Below are 18,041 nucleotides of genomic sequence, written 5' to 3'. Positions count from 1 at the left end.
ACTAAGTAAAATATTTCTGGTTTGTGTCACACATTGGGGAAAGCTGGGTATGTTAATAAGTGGGTATGCTTTTACTCTGAAATACTTGAAATTTTAGGGAATGCTGGACAGTTGCAGTGGTAATCCTGTGTATACCTATTGGCTGCTCACTATTGCACAATAAAGGCAATGACTTATGCAAGAACTATGTGATCTTGTTTTTCTTCACATCTCCCTTTCTTGCCCTTGTCTTTATGACCAACAGATACCGTTACCTTTTGTCTTGGTCTTTTAATAAAGATAAGCTTGATAACTTTGTACTGATGGAAAATTACTAAACAGCTCTTTCTTCACAAGAGATTGGACCTAAAGGTGTGGGCACTAGAACACAAGAAATATTAGTGTTGAGGGGAAAATGCTTGTCTTTCATTTGTACAGTCATCATAAAATGTGACTTGAATTCATTTACTTCTATATTGTAAATTGTGACAAAATTCACTTCTAGGTTTTCTGAGTTAGGCTTTCCTAGAGCTTTTTATTAGCCAATATCAGCAATGGCAAATACGTATCACCTCATTCTATAGGAAGTGAAACACAAAAATGTCAAGAAAATTACAGGGGGGCTACAGCCACGATATTGCACTGGGTCTGGAGAACATAGGCACTGGATGAATGAATCATTGCATTCCTGTACCATGTGGATCCTCAGGATTGACAGGCAGGATGTCCAAGGTGGGCAAAGAGGTACCGACACTTCATTGCAGCACTAAGGTAGATACCTGTCTCTACCTTGATACTTTTTTGTAGTGTGATTAAAACATTAAACTGCTCGAGACGGAGGCTGAAAATTAAATGTTTACATATTTTTCAGAGATTACATAGCAGTAACTAAACTTGGATCTCAGGCCCTGTATGATGGAGAAATGAGAGTCTGTTGAGCAAAAAAATCAGTAGCCATGAGGATGGGATAAGAACACATGCAATTAGAAGTGGTGATGGCTAACTCTTGAGATGTAGCATTTAAAAGGGCTCTTAAAAAAAAACCTCAGCTGCTCAGAGTTGTCCTTTGACATTCACAAAAAAAAAGCAGAAACATTCACCTTACTATGAGTTCCGCTGAGTGCCTGTTCATTTTGGGAGCTGCTTCAGACTCTGCCCTTTGGAAAGTGAAAAAAGATTAAAATTAACCAGCAAGAGGACTGTCTTATGTTACCTGTCCATTGGCTGTGTCATTTATTTTCTTCGTCCGCTCAGAGGCTCTGCTAATTAACATGAGACTGAAAAGAAGGAGGGATAAAAAGTTTTGGTTTTCAGCTGTACATTAGCATTGTCACTTCTTGCTGTCATCCTGCTATTTTAGATCTCTAAAGCAACATGAAAGTGATAGATGTGAAGAAAAGGGAATGCTAACCCAAACTATTCTGGAATTCTGTGATTTCATGATTCTCTTCTGCTCTCTCCCCACGGAGCTGTGCAGCTTTCCTTCACCAGAACTGCTTCTGACACAGCAACTTCCATTCAAAACAGAAGATTGTAAAGGCCAGAGAACAGTAAGTTCAAGCCTGTGTAACCAATTGAATTCACGTTGTTGGTGATTATGGTTCTAAAAATCTTCCTTTCTTTCTTTTACCATTGCAGCATAATTCCAGGAATGTGAAATGTGTATAGGTAATTTTGATGAGAGGACTTTGGAACATCAGCGTATTTATTTCTCATTAACTACTCACTGTTTTGGTGTTACTGTGTATGTAATAAGCCCAATTCTTCTGCTCTCAAAACTTTGGCACATGGTGGGATTTTGGGACCTTCCTGTGCCAGGCCAGGAATTGGACTCAATGATCCTTGTGGGTCCCTTCCAACTCAGGATTCTGCAAGGGCAGACACAGATGTGTGCAAGCACATCTTTCTGTTTGCAAACATTCAATACCTAAAATATATCAGCAAGTGGAAGCTGCAGCTACAGAAGGGCAAGGATAGGCCTGGTGGGGAATCCTGTATTTTCGGCTGCCTGGTGTGAAACCCTGCACTTTCCCCAGTGGGACCACGGGTGAGTGAGTTCAAAACCCGCTTTCACTGCAGGTGTAACCTCAGGCTCTCGGAAGCCACTGAGGGAGGCGACGGCTGCTCCTCCCCAGCGGAGATGAGAACTGCTCGGCAGGGCAGCAGGGAGAGCAGCCAGAGGGATGTTCGGGTCTGTCATATCCTTACAGGGGCCGAGTACATCCTTCCTGCAACGCGGCCAGGCCGCTGCGCCGCTCGCTACTCCAGCGATCCTCTACTAGCGAGACCCTCTATTAGTAAGCACAAATAAGAGGTAGAACATTCCCTCTTCTCTCCCCTGCGGGGCGAGCCTGAAAAAGAGCCGGCGATCTGAAAAAGATCCCTGCCCGGCGCGGCGGCAGGGATCGGGATGGGGATCAGAGCGGGGGTCGGGATGCCGCCGGCAGAGAGGGAGGGTCCGTGCGCTGCCCTCCCTCCCTCCCTCCGCCGCGGCGGCGGCGGGGCCGCGCTTGTCCCTCCCCCGCCACATCGCCCTCCCGCCGGCGCTGCTGACGTGTCTGCTCCCTCCCTCCCTCCTCCGTCCCTCCTTCCCTGCCGGCGCCTGCCGACATGGCCGCAGCCCCGCCGCCGGACCCCCGGCTGCTGCTCGCCCTGCTGCTGCTGCTGCCCCCGCCGCCCCTGCGCTGCTCCGCCGCCGCCGCCGCGCCCGACCTGGGCCGCCGCTTCGCCGAGCGCAAGCGCTGCGCCGACCCCGAGTGCAGCAGTGAGTGGGGGCGGCGGGGGAAGGTGGTGGTGGTGGGCAACGATGCCTCCCGGAGGCGCTTCCCAAAGCCCCCTTCCCCCCGCTCCCTCCTGGCTTTGGAACGGAAACTGGGGAGAATCGGGAAAACGGGAACGCGGCGCCCACGCGCGCCGTTCCGCTCCCCTTGGCCAAGTTTTCAGGTCCCCGCAGCTCCGTGGTTGTTTTTTTTTGGGTTTTTTTTTTGTCTCTTGCAAAGCCCTGTCGTGGTAAACCCGCTTTCTGGGTGTTCTCTGTGCGTGGGATAATTTCAGGACTTGATTCGCTTGGACGTGGATGTCATCTTTCTAATTTAACATTAATAATTAGCTTCATAGTGCACCTCAGAAATGTAATTCTCCAATGCTTTGTCAAACGCTTGTCTTGATCAGAATATTTGGGGTTTTTTTTATAATTAAATAGAACTATTTAGTTATATTTTCTATAACTAACCTAATCTCTTATTTTAGCTATACTTTCACTTAAGTTATCTCTTGACTCAGCCTGGAAAAATAGGAAAGCGGTGCTTGCGGAGAGGTCTTGTTTACTGCCAGTTGGCAAAGTCCCTCTTAACGAAACGGGTGTATTATTACTATTGTTATTTTTTTTAAGTAGTACTCTTCTCTTTGTTTTCTTTGGACAGTGTTAATGTGCCGAGGGAAGGCAATGCGGGATTTTAAAGGTCCAGATTGTCGCTTCGTAAATTTTAAGAAGGGAGAAGCGGTGTACGTGTATTACAAACTAGTAGGAAAATCAACAGAGCTTTGGGCTGGAAGTGTAAGTACTGTAAAGCATTTCTTCTTCTTGCTCTTCTTGGTGCTTTCTATTGGCAATCTATTTTTCTTCCTTTTGCTTTTTAAGAGAATGCTTACAGTTTTGAATATGACTAAATAACATAACAAATGCCATTTTTTCTTGAGACCAGTGGGAAATGGGATGAGGTTTGATCAAACCTAAGTGTTGTGAAAAATGGGCAACCCTAATGTGTGCTAAAAACTGTTAGAAAACTGCCTTTGTGTTGGAAACCTCCCATTGCAGCACTGTAAGTCGTGACCCTGGGCCTGTCTGGAAGCTGAGCCACCTTTCCCACTTTGGGTGGCTTAAGCCTGTGGTTGTGTTTTCCCAGAACGTGGTCTCATCCTGCTCTTTGTAATCCTGCTAAAGATCGCTCCATGTACATCTTTTAATTGCTTTTCTCTTCCTAATAGTCGTCTGCAGTTGGAGGGAAAAAAGTAGTAAAACTGAAAAGGATTAAGGTAAATTTGATTTTTTTAAAAGGTCTCTCTCTCTCTCTCAGCCGCGCTGTAGCAGCTTAGAGAGTAGTGGCCTTGCCTGAGTCAGCGTCTTTGGGCAATCTGAGAAGCTTCTGCTAATGGAAAAAGAACATCCCCATACTTGCAGTTTTTTCATAGAAAACTCCTCTTGACTTTCATAAGCACCTTATTTGCCTGACAGAAACAGAACTGAGATACCCCAGAGGAAGAGCAGTTTTTGTGGGCTTCCCTTGAAAATGCTGGCAATCTGGAGGTTCCTTAAACCTAGTCCCTGTTGCTTTCTCCCCGTGTTTACCCTATAACCTTTTTTGTGTCCAGATTGTTTACTTCAACCTCCTTTCTTACTCTGGTCTTCCCAAGGGATAGAAAATTGGGCCAGTGGTCCAAGGTGCTTGAAATCACACCTGCGTGTTGACTGTGGGACTAGTGGTTTAGTGAAACTCAGGATGTATCACTTTCTGTAACCACTTCAGGCTGGGCGTGGACAGCCAAGCTCTCAGTAAGAGCTGAATCCAATTAGAACGATACAGAAGAGAGTAGAAAAACTGTAGCACGTGGTTAAAGACGAGTTTATAATTGTATCGTGCTGGTAATTCCCTCCTGACGGGTACTGTACCATAAATAATCTGGTTAATTAGATGGTACAGGTTTCCAGGGCTACTGGGTCTTGAGACACGGAGTAGCAGCGTGGGGCCAATTTTGCATCTTCTTACGAGGTGTAATGCGGGCTGCAAGATCAGACAGCAGGTTAAGGTAATTGCTGAGTTAATATTCAGTTGCATTATTCGCTGATAGGAAGCTCATGCAACAGTTAGGTGTGTCTCCAAGTTAAAAGGATGTTTGCTTTGAGTTTAACAAGTAAAAGCTGAAGTTGGCAGGTCTGAAAGAATTTCAAAGCTCCATTTTATTTTTTGTCATTTTTCAATTGTGTTACACTATTTTCAATGTTCCTTTTACAGCTGTGCTGACAGACTGATTTCTTTTGCTTGGTGGCTGTAACCATTATTTCTTTTTCACCCAGTTTGACTGACGGCTGCTGCATTAATTGTACCACTGCAACACTCGGCGTGGAGGTGCTGCAGCAGGGTCAGAGGTGCCTGCCCTTGCATGTTGAGTCTGCTCCTGTCCCTGACTCACAGATAGCACTGGGGTCTCTCTCCTGCAGTGTGACTTCCCATGCCAGATTTGGCTGAGCAGCTTGATTTATGCAGACCAGCCGTGCCTGCTGTGTGCAGTCTTGGAGCTAGGGGGAAGCTGCTCCTTGCTAATTAAAAACAGGCTACCCAGTGAGATCTGCCATCGAACGAATTCCAGTGGAAGGCATGTTACCTTCTGCCACAGCCCTTTACATTTTGCCCACATTGCATCACTTCATGTGGGCTTTGTGGGCATCATTTGATCCCACACATCTGCCCTACCGCCTTTTTCCATTCCCCAAAGTTTTAGGGGGAAAGGATTTGTTAGGGGCTAATAGAAACTTTGAAATCAAGGGATAACTGGGATTCTGATCTTCAGGTGTGGGCAGAGGTTAGGAGAATGTGTGTATGAGAAGCTTCAACTAATGCAACCTTATTTGAAACAAGTTGTAAATACAGATTCTGATCCTGAAATCGATTTGGAGGAGCCATGAGAAATACAACAGTATTTCTGACCTGAAGAGAGATGATCTGATAAGAAAAGGAGCCTTTCACCAAGTCTGAAAAATCTATAGCAGTTAGGTCTGGGCTTTATTTGCCTTTGCTTTCCTAATTCACTCCACCCTTTTCAAACCATTGTTGATTATTTTTTTTATTGCCCTGTGCCAGCAGACATGTTGTATTTTGATAAAATAGGTCCCTTATTTTATGACCCCAGTCTTGTATACTTTATTGCTTACAGAGCACACACTATGCTCATTGGGTATTTTGCATGTGAAAAAATTCTGCAACCCAGTTGTATATTCTATACATTATATAGCATGCAGTTTTTAGCAGAGCTATCTAAACCTCAGTAATAAAGCAAACCCAAAAGCTTGGAAAATATTCTATGACCACTATTTAATGGTCATTTTACGCTGTGAATTTCATGAATACATCAAGTTTCCTCTTCAGCATCAACCTTGTGTTGCTTACTCCATCAAGTTGTTATGTAGACTCTCCTCCTATGCATTTCCCCTGCACTCTGCCCTCACTTTAGCAGGGTCCAGAACTCCCAAAGTGATTCAGGTAATTCCAAGTAAAAACTGCTGCTTTTTAAGAAAACCTTTTTGTCAAATACACTTTAAGATTGTTGTTTTATCTTATGGCAAAGAGATGAACTTTATGCCTATGATTCAAGGTTGAGAAAACTATTTCTGGCCTAACATTACAAGAAATGGACTTGTCTGCAGACTGTGGCTTTTTGGGTGGTTGCTTTTTGGGTTGTTTTTTTCTTTTGCTTGTTTGTTTGTTTTCAAATCTTGTACATAAGTTAGTAAAAAGAAAGACAGGAGGGGTACATTTAAGGTAAGAGAGGAAGACAGAGTATGTTTGGAAGACCCAGAGGACCAGGGAAATTCTGTGTTTTCTTAACAATGCCAGCATTCAGCAAGGGCGGAACAAACGAGCTCATCTTTGCCCAATAATGTTCTGCAGTTTTAGGTGCCTGTGCTTTAGGGATGTGGGCTTTAAGACTGAAAACATGTGAACCTCTTTTTTTCCCAGCTGTCTATTTTCTGGTAGGTGGTGTGAGGGTCTGGCTTCTTGGTCAGTGGATCTGCTGCAGCTGCCTGTCACACGTGGGCACTGGTGGGGACAGATGCTGCACACACAGCTACGTGCTTTGTCCATGCACAACACTTCAGCTGGAAAGAGAGTGGAAATGAAAGATGCACTTTTTTCTCCCTTATTTACTTGGCATTCACAATGCCTTTCCTCTCTCATGTCTGTAGAGAATGAAGAATGTTTCCTTTATTTGCACAATGAGGCATTTTTTTCCTTTACAAGAGAGGACTTGTAGGGACAGAAGGAGATGAAATTTTGGGCAAGCAGATCCCATATGGCTCATAAACCACAGAAGTGGCAAACTGGGTCACTGCAGAGGACTTGTATGGTCAGCAGCTTGGATTATAATAAATGAGTTTCAAGTTGTGATGCCTGATTATAATTGGAGTCACAGAGATTAGTAAGAAGACTACTTTGAAGCTTCAGCTTTTGTTTTCAGAAGGATTGTTTAAAACTAGAGTAGAAGTTTGGAGAGAAAAACAACCCTATTTAGAGTAAAACTGTAGCATACCATGCAAGGATGAGCTTTTGATTTGATTTGGCAAAATTAATTTCTCATTCCTGGTAATTCCCAATAATAAACCTGTATTCATTATCTATTTTCTGTAAGAGAGTATATGTGTTTGCAAAAGGTGGGGAGCGAACAGTTTGGCTTTTTAAATATATTTGTAACTAACTTCAGAGATATCAGCTATGGAAGGCAAGATTTGAATGAGAAACAGTAAAAAAAGGAAGTCATTGGGGCTTACTTTGCATATTGAAACAAACACCACCAAAATTATTAGTACCTATTATTTACTAGATACTAATTCCCTTTCTTTTTTTCCATGCTGTTGTAAATCCAGAAAACTTCAACTCAGGTTAACCTGTTTCAGTGCAATTAGTGTAACAATACATATATCTCTGTATCCCTAATTGTTTTGACACAACTGATTTCTTCTTTAATTTGATCTTTAGCTGACTGCTCTTCCCAAAAAAACTCTTCAAGAAAATGGGCAATTGTCATTTTCCTCATATAATAAATGATTGAGGAAATGACCAACATTATTTTTCCCCCCAGATATTTTGGTCGTCTAGGAACTCTGTACCTTTTTAGGTGTGTCTAATTACCTGAATTATCTAATCTGTGTAGTGATAGCATGCTATTAATATCAGCTTCTTGACAGCTGTTGTCAGAACTCTCAAGTGACAGTGTTACTGTGTAGATATTATCTGGTGATTGATAAGAGAGATTCTTGTCTTCCACTGTTTGCCTTGGCTTAACATGTTGACTTGCTTGAAAATAGCCATTTGTGACTGATTTTTGCTTGTGTTAGGCAAAGAAGAGCAACAGTGCATTTGCAGAGGAGGGTATATTTTCCACACAGCTTTTAAAATGATTAGTACTTCAGGTACAATTTTGCATTTTCCTACAATCCGCTTTAAGAATTTATTTTTTTCTTGTAAGTTACAAAGTGAGCATACTCTGGGCTATAATATTGTGCATGGATGTAAATCTTATTAGTCGAAGATCCTCTTCTGCTTGCTGCTTGAGAAAATCCTCGAGGCATGTGTGGTGCCCCTGAGAGCACACAATAGCAGCTAAAGTACATGAGCCAGAATGCGTGGGCTTCGTTCCCAGCTCTCCTAATAATTTGTTATATGTCAGGCTTCAAAACATGAACAGTTAGAACCTACCAACTTCACAAGGCTGTTGTGAAATGTAGTATAAAACCTCAATGAAAACTATAAATAAGGTGTCACTGGTCTTTCATTCACTGTGTTAAACGTCATTTAGAATACTTGACAGTCAGTTTGCCATATTTGTTGCTGGTGTCTGCAATTAGGATTTTTGACATAGTTGCATGATTTCTAAAGCTTCTCTATGGATTTTTGTTTGCTTATGTTTTTGTTTTGTGACAGGTTGGAAGTGATTTTGGATATTTTCCAAAGGATTTACTTGAAATAAATCATAATTATTCCAATGAGGAGCTAGAATTGCCAACAGATGTAAGTATTCTTTTTTTTTTTTTCAGTTGGGCTTCTTACTGTTTCCTAACCTCAGCATTCAGTAAAATCCCTGAGGAGGAGAATGGGAATATCGTGATTTTTAGTAACTTTTTGTTAGTAAGCAGCCACAATGTGCAAGGGTGCACATATATATTGGGGGTGGATGTTTGTGCAGCTATGTATGTGGATGAGTGTGAAAGGATCAGCCCAAAATGTGGGCGTTGATCTTTCTTTCCTTGAATGTTATGGTTTTCTTCTAATGGAATCTGCTTGGATTGAACTCTAGAAGTGCCACTAGCTGGCTTGAGCATAGGCTCTTTGGTATGTGTTCAGAACGGTTTCTTTTCCCAAACTTTTGAAGTTTAAAGTACTGTCAGAAACAAAGAGAACCTGATACACTTAGCCCTTTGATTCTAGATTTGGTCCTTCAGCCTTTTCACGCATGAATAGGTTTCATGCACTAATAGCTGATAACTCCACAGTTGTGTGAGTAAGGCCTCTGAGGCTGCAGCGTTAGACAGAAAGCCGGTCATATCCTGGGCTGAATCCAAAGCGGTTTGGCCAGCAGGTCAAGGGAGGTGATTCTGCCCCTCTGCTCCACTCTGGTGAGACCACACCTGCATCCAGCTCTGGGGTCCCCAGCACAGGAAGGACACTGACCTATTGAAGTGAGTCCAGAGGAGGCCACTAAGATCATTAGAGAGATGGAGCACCTCTGCTATGAGGAAAGGCTGAGAGAACTGGGTTTGTTCGGCCTGGAAAAAAGAAGGCTTTGGGGTGACCTAACTTTGGCCTTCCAGTATCTGAAGGGAGCCCACAAGAAAGTTGGAGACAGACCATTCATAAGAGCATGTAATGACAGGAGAAGAGGGAATGGCTTCAAACTGAGAGTAGGTTTAGATTAGATATTAGGAAGAAATTCTTTACTGTGAGGGTGGTGAGGCAGTGGCACAGGTTGCCCAGAGAAGTCATGGATGCCCCATCCCTGAAAGTGTTCAAGGCCAGGTTGGATGGGACTCTGAGCAACCTGGTCTAGTGGAAGTTGTCCCTGCCCATCGTAGGAGAATTGGAACTAAATTATCTTTAAGGTCCCTTCCAATCCAAACCATTCTATGCAATCATGTTCAGTGTCTTGCACTGCTTCTATTTATTTTTCAGAAATTGTGTGACAGGGAGCTTCAACTTGGAGGACTTGGTAATTTAAGGAGACATCAGCTAAAAGAGATTGTGACAAACAAGCTTAGCAACATTTGTTTTCTTCTTTTCACTGGCATTCACCAATAGACTCGTTTTTGATTCAGGATATATGATGACGAGTAAAGTGTAATACTGTCAACTCTGTTGCTGACTTCTACTTTGTTCCTTGCTAGGAGGTCTCTGGAAGGGCAAAGCCAAACACTTTTTGTTTAGGCTTTTATGAGTCCTTGGGTGAAACCTCCACCGATTTCAGAACTTTGGTTAAGGACGCAAGAGGTTAATTCTGCACGATTAACATAAGTTACTTTGCTGCTGCATCTCTCTCTAACTAGGAAAATGGATTTGGTGTCATCACTGTAATAAAGAAAATAATAATTTTGACTACATACTGTTTTTCATTTCAGGAAACAGACTTTGTTTGCTTTGATGGCGGAAGGGATGACTTTGATAATTATAATGTGGATGAGCTTTTAAAGTCATTGCAAGAGATGATAGCAAATGAAGGGGAAGCTGAATCGAGTGATCCAGGGACAAAACCAGCTGAAGGAACAGAGAGGGATAAGGAGACTGAAGAGGCTGGTAGAGTAATGCCCCCTGGTGCTTTGGAGACAGGCGAGCGAAGCGCTGAAGAAGACAAGGAAAACCTTGTCTTGACACACGAAGTAGATAGTTCTCTTACAGAAGGAACTGAAAATACTGGGGGAGACTCCAGTGCCAATAGTCACAAAGAAAACTCTCAGGGAGATCAAATTGCACATGAGCACTTGAAAGGCATGCTACATGGGAAATTAAAAGGGCTAGAAAGTGAAAATACCAAAAACACTAGTATTCCTCAGGGTGAAACAAGTCAACTCGACCAAGAGAATGAAGAAGTCAATGCCTACACACTTTTAAACAGAGAGCTCTCTGTGAACTTGAAAACAAAATTTGGCTCAACTGCTGATGCTGTTGTATCAGATGATGAAGTGACTCGCCTTGTTACGTCACTGGAAGATGATTTAAATGATGATTTGAGCATTAATCCTGCTGATGCAGAGGAGGAGCCAGACTTTGAAGATCAGTCTGCAGAAATCCCTTTGCTGTCTTTTACGGCAGAGGATGAAATTACATCCCCAGAGGATTTAGAAGACGATGGAAACGATGACGTTGAGTCACAAAACCATGAACCTGATGAAGATGCAATGGGTGCTACAAAGCTAAATAACCAAAGAGACAATGAGGAGAAACCCAATTCAGATGCATTAATTCTTGAGGATGCCTTCAGTAGGAGCAAGAGGTCAGGTGACAGTGGAAGTGTGGACAGGTCCGAATCTAAACAGACAAAAGAGAAACAGGATGACGTGGTGCTAATTAGTAAAAGAGAAGCACCAGCAAAAACTCAGCCTGAGGATCTCTCCAAAGAACTCCTTAGAAAGGAACCTGTAGGTTCTGGTGATCTGAGTTCAAAAGAACAAACAAACAAAACTGAACAGTTTGAAGAGCAGCTCACTGATGGAGGAGAGTCACATCCTGGAGTGCTAAAGAGTACAGCTGTGCCTGATTCTCCCGCTTTGCCTAGTCCAGAAGATAATCTGGAGTCCAAATCATTTGTTAAAAACAAGCAAGATGCTTTACAACCATCTGCTGATGGTATCAACAAAAGTCCCGAAAGAATGCCGCTTGCTCAAACAGAGAAAAGTGAGAAAAAGCTTGAGGGTGATACCTCAGAGGAGGTCTTGGAGAGTGATTTAAAGCACAAAAGGTCGTGGGACAAAACAAATGAGAAAGAAAGAGCTGAGAACAAGCCTTCTGATGATGTTCCAGCCAAACCAGTGGAAGAGGTAAAAAATGCATCTCAAAGTGACTTAGGAGATACTGACCCCTTGAGAGTGAAAGTGGAGCATAGAATGCCTGCAGTGGAGAAAGAACTTCTTGGACATGAAGAAGATTTAAATCAAAGAGGGGAGACCGATCACGAAAATAAAAAACCTGCCTCTCCTAACAAAGAACCGGCAATAAAAAATGGAAACATGAAAGAAACTCCTGCAGGGGAGGGAGACCCAAGCCATAGTGGAGCTGTTGAGCAACATAGGCTATGGGAAAATGAGACTGAGTATTTAGAGGCAGATGTGAATGAAGAACTTTCAAGAAATCCTGGCAAGATGCCAGTATTTGAAGAAAGCATTGAGAAAAGTTCCCCAGAAGAAAAATCAAAAAGCACTACACAGAATACTGATACAGAGAATCTTACTCAGCAAGGAACTGCTCGTACTGAGGATGCAGATTCAGACAGAAATCTTGGCACAGATTTAGCTAAAGAAAGAACTCTAAGACCAGAATTGCAATCTGAAGAGCCACATGCTGAAGATGACCCTGACCTGAAACAAGAAGAGGATGAGCTGCTGGAAGATGAGAATGCAGCAAGCGCAAAGCTGTCACAAGTAAGGGCTGCAAATGTACAGGGTGATACACTAAATGTTGAAAATACAAATCCTGAATTGGAAGGACTTAGTGAAGCTGTTTCAGGAACCCCAAATCCTACTTACAAAACAGGAGAGGACACAAACTCAGTTTCTAAGGAGGATAAAAGAACAATCAGCATGCAAAATGCAAGCGAGACTGGGAACAAAGATGTTGATGTACCAATGAGAAAAGATGCTAAATTGGATGAGATGGAACATGTCACGGAAGATGATGATGAGTCTTCTGAAACTGAGGAGCCATCAGCTGTGGAAGAAGATAATTTCCAATCTCCTGACACAGAAAACAGCGATGACTTTGACCAAAAGAAAGACCATCTCCCAGAGGGCATTTCACAAAAAGACTCAAAAGAGGTGCAAAATTTAGAGCATACAAGAAATGACCAGCAGCAATCTGCGCATTTCCCCAGCCCTGCTGACAGCTCAGCAGCCACGAATGACACCGTAACAGACTTCAGTGAGTCTGTGAAGCGGCTCACAATAATAAGAGATTTTCTGGATGAGAAGCGTGTGATGCGTCTGCAAAAGTACCTTGGGTTCCAACACGTGGTCAGGATAGAAGCCATGTTCCATGACATGAAGGTGGAGATGGAGCTTGCTCGTAAGGCAAGCCATAATAACGGAGATGTAGAAAAAGCCTTGGACCAGATACTTGAGTTTTCGGAGTCGAACATTATGGATGTTGTAGGAAAAGTTCTGGACTCCAGAGTGGCAGAAAATAAAGAGGAGGTGGTGAAAGAGATGGATTTGTATGATGAGGAGAGTGCACTGATGGATGACATTCAAGAATTAATATATTCTTTAAGGAGTAAATATTCGTCTGTCAGTGAGAGTGTCCCACTTGCATTTGCTCCAGAACAGGAAGATGACCAGCTGCACTTTCAAGGTAGGATGTCAAACCAGTTAATAAATAGATGAAACGGAAGTAAAACCCTATCCCAAGCAACACTATGTAACCCAGAGAAGCCTTAAGAAGAGTGTGAGGGAGTAGAATTGAAAGAGGCCTTGTGAAATCTTCTGGGATTTTGCTTATTTTTCATGCGTGTTTTCAGTGTTGTGATGAGTGGCTCAGGGACAAATCCTGAGAGGAAATGTTGAGCTCAGCATGCCTGTTCTTATGGGCCAAGTTCTCTGTAAGATAAGGGGGATCCATGCATGGATATGGCTAGAAGTAGCTAGTCAGGACATGTCTGTACCTCCTTAAGAAACAGAGATTCATATATACTAATGTGCTGAATTTTCTGGAGGGTTTAGAACAGTCTTTTTTTCCTGAATTAGTTAGCACCTAATTATGAGAGATCCAGTGATTAATGCAAAGTTGAGGTACTAAATCCCTGCACCTAAAATCTCTGGTGTCTCTATTATATTTTTTTCCCACATTCGTAAAAGAGCAGCATGTAGGTAGAAATACTGAACAAAGAGATCTTTTCACGGGGGAAGAACCAGAGACACAGTCTGCTGCAAACTTGCTGGTTTTTCTAATTACTGTGTAAGATGTTAAGATACACTCTTAGCAAGGCTCCTTTTACAGTAGTACATGTTAAGTATGTCATTTGTGACAAGGTCATGAGTGATGAAAATATTTCACCTTGCAAGTGTTTCACTGCAAGGTCAGTGCTTGATATCTTGCATAAATTTCATAGAAACATTTAATTAGACGTTACTGAAAGTTGATTGAGAATATATTGAAAGCAATACACAAGCAGAAATATTTTAAAAGTGTCAAGAAAGACAGCTGTGGGTAAGAAAGATACATTAGCTCAGTGCTTAATTCCGGTCTCCTTGTTTGTCACAGATGGTGCAAAAGAGGCTGAATACGGCAGAGTTACCATCAGAAACCCGAATGCCATCGATGAGGGCAATCAGGAATTTCAGCAGCTTGATGATAAGAGGCCAGAGCAGCCTACTGAGGAGGAAGAGAGGGCTGTTAATGTTCCTGAGCATGAAGAGGCCAACTTCTCAAATAATGGGGAAGCTGAAGAAGGTTATGACAGTGAAAGAGGATCGCTCCTGGAAGATACTTCCTTTGGGTTGGTTGATTCAGAACAAAGTGCCAGGGAAGATATTGCTGCAGGTAACCATTTGGAATTGGGTTATTTTGTTCTTTTGCTCTTGAAGAGGTGCATGGTTGAATGTATTTTTAGGCAAATACCAGGGGTTTTCACTAATATTTTTACTGTCCGTTGTAATACTAATGGCTTTCCCTGATCCATGGCAGTCCCTCTAGTGGCAGTACTGTGTCATGAAGTTATCTCAGCACAGCAGTTTTTCTGTCATTTCTCAATGTAGGAATAAGAAAAGTGCTCCTGTGAGTATCATAGTTAGAGCTCTGTGCTTGGGCTTGTGGACTGTGTCTCAGGACGGTAGTGGATAAAGAGCAGGAATCATGGGAAGCATACCATTAGCCCAGGTTTCTTCCTTGCAGGGACTGACAGCCCTATGTCATTGTGCTATAGACGGGACTGCCCATAGAATCATGTGCCCTCTCTTCTCACTCTTTTTAGCCTGTGTCTCTAGGCTGTATTACTTTCCAGGAAAGATGGTGTGTACCTTCCCCCTCAGGCAGTTCAGTAATGTCTCTGTGTGTTGGAGTAGGAGCAATGTTTGACTCTCTTTGGATGAGGCCTTATCCCTCTGGAGCTAGAGTGCTGATCTGTGCTGACTCGTCATTGTGCCAAGAAGAGATCCTATTACTGTCATCTTCCCTAGCTCTGTTTTGGCATGAAACTATCTTTGACTCTATTCTCGGTGCTAAGCTCGGCTTTGCTGTTCTGCATTCACCTCTGATTATGCTTAATAAATCTGTCTCCACTGAGCATTTAGAAAAAGAATTCAGGCACATCTTGCCTAGCTGTTGTACGCTCCTGAGGTGCTGTACCATCCCCATAGCGAAGTATTTTTGAGCAGCTTCTAAGATGTGCGGGAAGCTCTATGTTGAATGCAAAGACACCTAATGAATTTTAAATGGCTGGTGGATAACTTACGTGGTTAAGCAGTCGGATGTTCAGCTGTGTTTCAGACCACCTTCCATTCCTTCCTAAGGGTGGTTAAATGTTTGCCAGGATTTCCTGCGAGGACTGGTAGAAGTGCTGTGCAGTAACAGGGCAGACACTGTTGAGCTGCTGGTCACGGCAGCTGTTCCACGGTGTAACAACAGCCAGGTGGCTGTGGAATCTGCTGGCCTGGACTCGTGGCAGGATTCAGGTCAGGGTAGAGGTGTGAAGATTGTTTAAAGCTTATGCCACAGCAATAGGGTACCGACAAGAGTTCAGGGAGCGTTTGGACAGTGCTCTCAGGCACATGGAGTGACGCTTGGGGATGCCCTGTCAGGGCTAAGGGTTGGACTCCGTGAGCCTTGAGGGTCCCTTCCAGCTCAGGATATTCTGTGATTCTGTGGACAGCGCTGGAAACTAATCGTAAGGATAGGAAATAAAGAATGTGTGCTGCTCTGTTGCCGACTCGCAGCTGGCGGAGCTGCGAGTGCTCTGTCAGAGGCAGAGCTCGGCAAAGTGACGCTGCACAGCGGCGTCCCGCCGTGTAACGCCGCTTGCGGACTTATCAGCGTTATTTCCCGAGGACTTTCCGCCTTTTTCCTCGGTGCCCCGGAGCCCCGGGGGCCGCGACCTGACCCCGGGGCCGCTGCGGGGCCTCCCCGGCGCTGCCCCTTCCCTGAGGTGACGCCGCCCCTCCCTCTCCTCCCCCCGCAGGTGCCGGCCGGGCCGCGGGCGCCCCCTGGCGGGCGGCGCTGGGCGCGGCGCGGGAGCTGCTGCGGCGGGTGAGTGGCGGCGGCGCGCGCGCGGTGACGCGGGCGGGGGGGCGGGGCGGCCGCGAGGGGGCGGGGCGGGGCGGCCGGTGCGCGAGCGGGGAGGGAAGGGGAGGAGGGAAGGGCTGACGTGTGCCTGGCGCTCCGGGGCCGCCATGGATCCCGCGGGAGGCTGCGGGTGGCCGGCGGAGCTCCCGCCGGGGCGGCGGCTGCTGCAGGTGAGGGTCGCGGCGGGCGGGCGGTGAGGAGCGGCGGAGGGGCCCCGCCGGCCAGGCCCGGCCCGGGCGGTGACACCGTCCCCCGAGCGAGGCGCGTCCCTGAGGGGGTCACCCCGCCGCGCCCCTCCGTGAGGGGGCCTGGCGTCTCGCGCCCCTGCCCCGCAGTGTGGGGCGATCCCGAGGGAGCGGAGGCGGCCGCTGGCGCCCGGGATCCCTGCCGGGCCTCCCGGGGTGGCGGGGAGAGCTCGCCCCTGGGCCGGGCTCTGCAGGGGCAGATGTGCGCCCTCCTTCTGGTCCCTCGTCGCTGTCGGCTGCAGCGAGGGTAGGGAGGGAGAAGGCAGCGGTTCCCGTGTGGGTCGCACGATCTGTTCCCTGAGCGCCATGTCATGTCACTATCAGCCCTGCAGCGCGTACCAGGCACTCACACCCCCACCAGGTGCTCTCTGGCCTCCAGGTAGAGGAGGAGGCACCTGGCGTATGACCGTGTGGCCGGGGAGACAGCTGGGGAGAGATCTGAGCCATTTTCGCTGGATTGTGACAGACGTCCAGGTGTAAAACTGTTTGGATTTTTTTTTTCTATATTTTTTTCCATCCTTATAGCTTTATTTGGAAGCAACTCAGATAGCTACAAGTGCTGTGTAACACAAAATGTGATCACCAGCAGACTGTCACTGCCAGGTGCCCTCCTGATACTTGGAGTTTTGCACTGAAATGCAGGCAGCGAGCTGCTCTGTGGTTTTCTTAATTTTCGGTTTTCGGTTTGCGCAAAAACTGCGAGAAAGCTCTAGATGGTTCTCTGGTTTTATGAGAGAGATAAAAGCACCTCGCAGACCGTTTCTTTTGCCCGAGTATTTAATGAAAACATGCTTATAGCTGTCAATGCTGTTGGTTTTCAGTTGGTTGCCACCCTGCCTGAGGAAATGCGTCCTGGGCCTGATTTCCATGGACTTCCATGGGAGCCTGTTATTATGACTGCCTTAGTGGGAATTGTCACGCTTGCTATTTTTTTCTGGAGAACCTGCCTTTCAGTGAGTATACTTCATGCTTGCCTGCTGATGTTTCACTTACTGAGCGGTCCTTTGTATGGTTAAACTGTTTCAGCATTACTGGGCTCAAAGCAGTATGTAGTCTTTCATGGGTTTACTTTTTCTGTTTAGAGCATTAATGTGAACTAAACATTGGGCTGAATAGCTAAAGTAAGTTGCAATTTTCTTTGAGCTAAGAAGCATTTTCTTTAAGCTGTTAATTGAAGATCTCTTAGCACAAGGTGATTTTAAAGTAAAATAGAGGCGTATGATGTAAATAAAGCTTTAGGAAAGGATCAGCATATCTTTGAAATGAGAAGCCTTCCATGTGCTTGAGCCTGTTGCTGACTACCTCCAAAACAAGCAGTTAATCCTCCCCCCTTCATGTTGTCCAGCTGCTTGTAGGCACTGCATTTAGAAACCTAAAACCCTGATATTAATTCTCACTGGAGACCTCCTTCCCTACTGTTCTCCTCACTCTACGTTTGTCCCTTTTCTTACATGGATAATTTTCTGTGCAACAAAAACACCATCACCAGCTCTCAAGTATAGCAGTGCATCTCCTTGGGAGCTGAGATGAGAATCAAACAGGCCAATTTCTTTTACAGCTGTCAGGT

General features: G+C 44.9%; 1 protein-coding gene across 2 annotated transcripts in view; it reads left to right on the top strand.

The window, feature by feature from the left end:
• The first annotated feature begins 2,589 nt into the window (after positions 1 to 2,589).
• Positions 2,590 to 18,041, top strand: part of MIA3 (MIA SH3 domain ER export factor 3) — a 28,049-nt gene continuing 12,597 nt past the window's right edge. For both annotated transcript variants that reach the window (XM_027721287.2, XM_027721286.2), the window contains exons 1-7: positions 2,590 to 2,743; positions 3,402 to 3,535; positions 8,676 to 8,762; positions 10,364 to 13,304; positions 14,214 to 14,492; positions 16,126 to 16,193; positions 17,296 to 17,427. In XM_027721287.2, the coding sequence (XP_027577088.1) occupies positions 2,590 to 2,743; positions 3,402 to 3,535; positions 8,676 to 8,762; positions 10,364 to 13,304; positions 14,214 to 14,492; positions 16,126 to 16,193; positions 17,296 to 17,427 (3,795 nt within the window). The remainder of the gene's footprint in view (positions 2,744 to 3,401; positions 3,536 to 8,675; positions 8,763 to 10,363; positions 13,305 to 14,213; positions 14,493 to 16,125; positions 16,194 to 17,295; positions 17,428 to 18,041) is intronic.

Source organism: Pipra filicauda, unplaced genomic scaffold (genome assembly GCF_003945595.2).
Source record: "Pipra filicauda isolate LSUMZ 115617 unplaced genomic scaffold, ASM394559v2 scaffold147_size4022426_pilon, whole genome shotgun sequence".
NCBI classification, from domain to species: Eukaryota; Metazoa; Chordata; class Aves; order Passeriformes; family Pipridae; genus Pipra; species Pipra filicauda.
The sequence above is the reverse complement of the archived record's forward strand: the minus strand, read 5'-3'. Positions and strand labels throughout refer to the sequence as shown.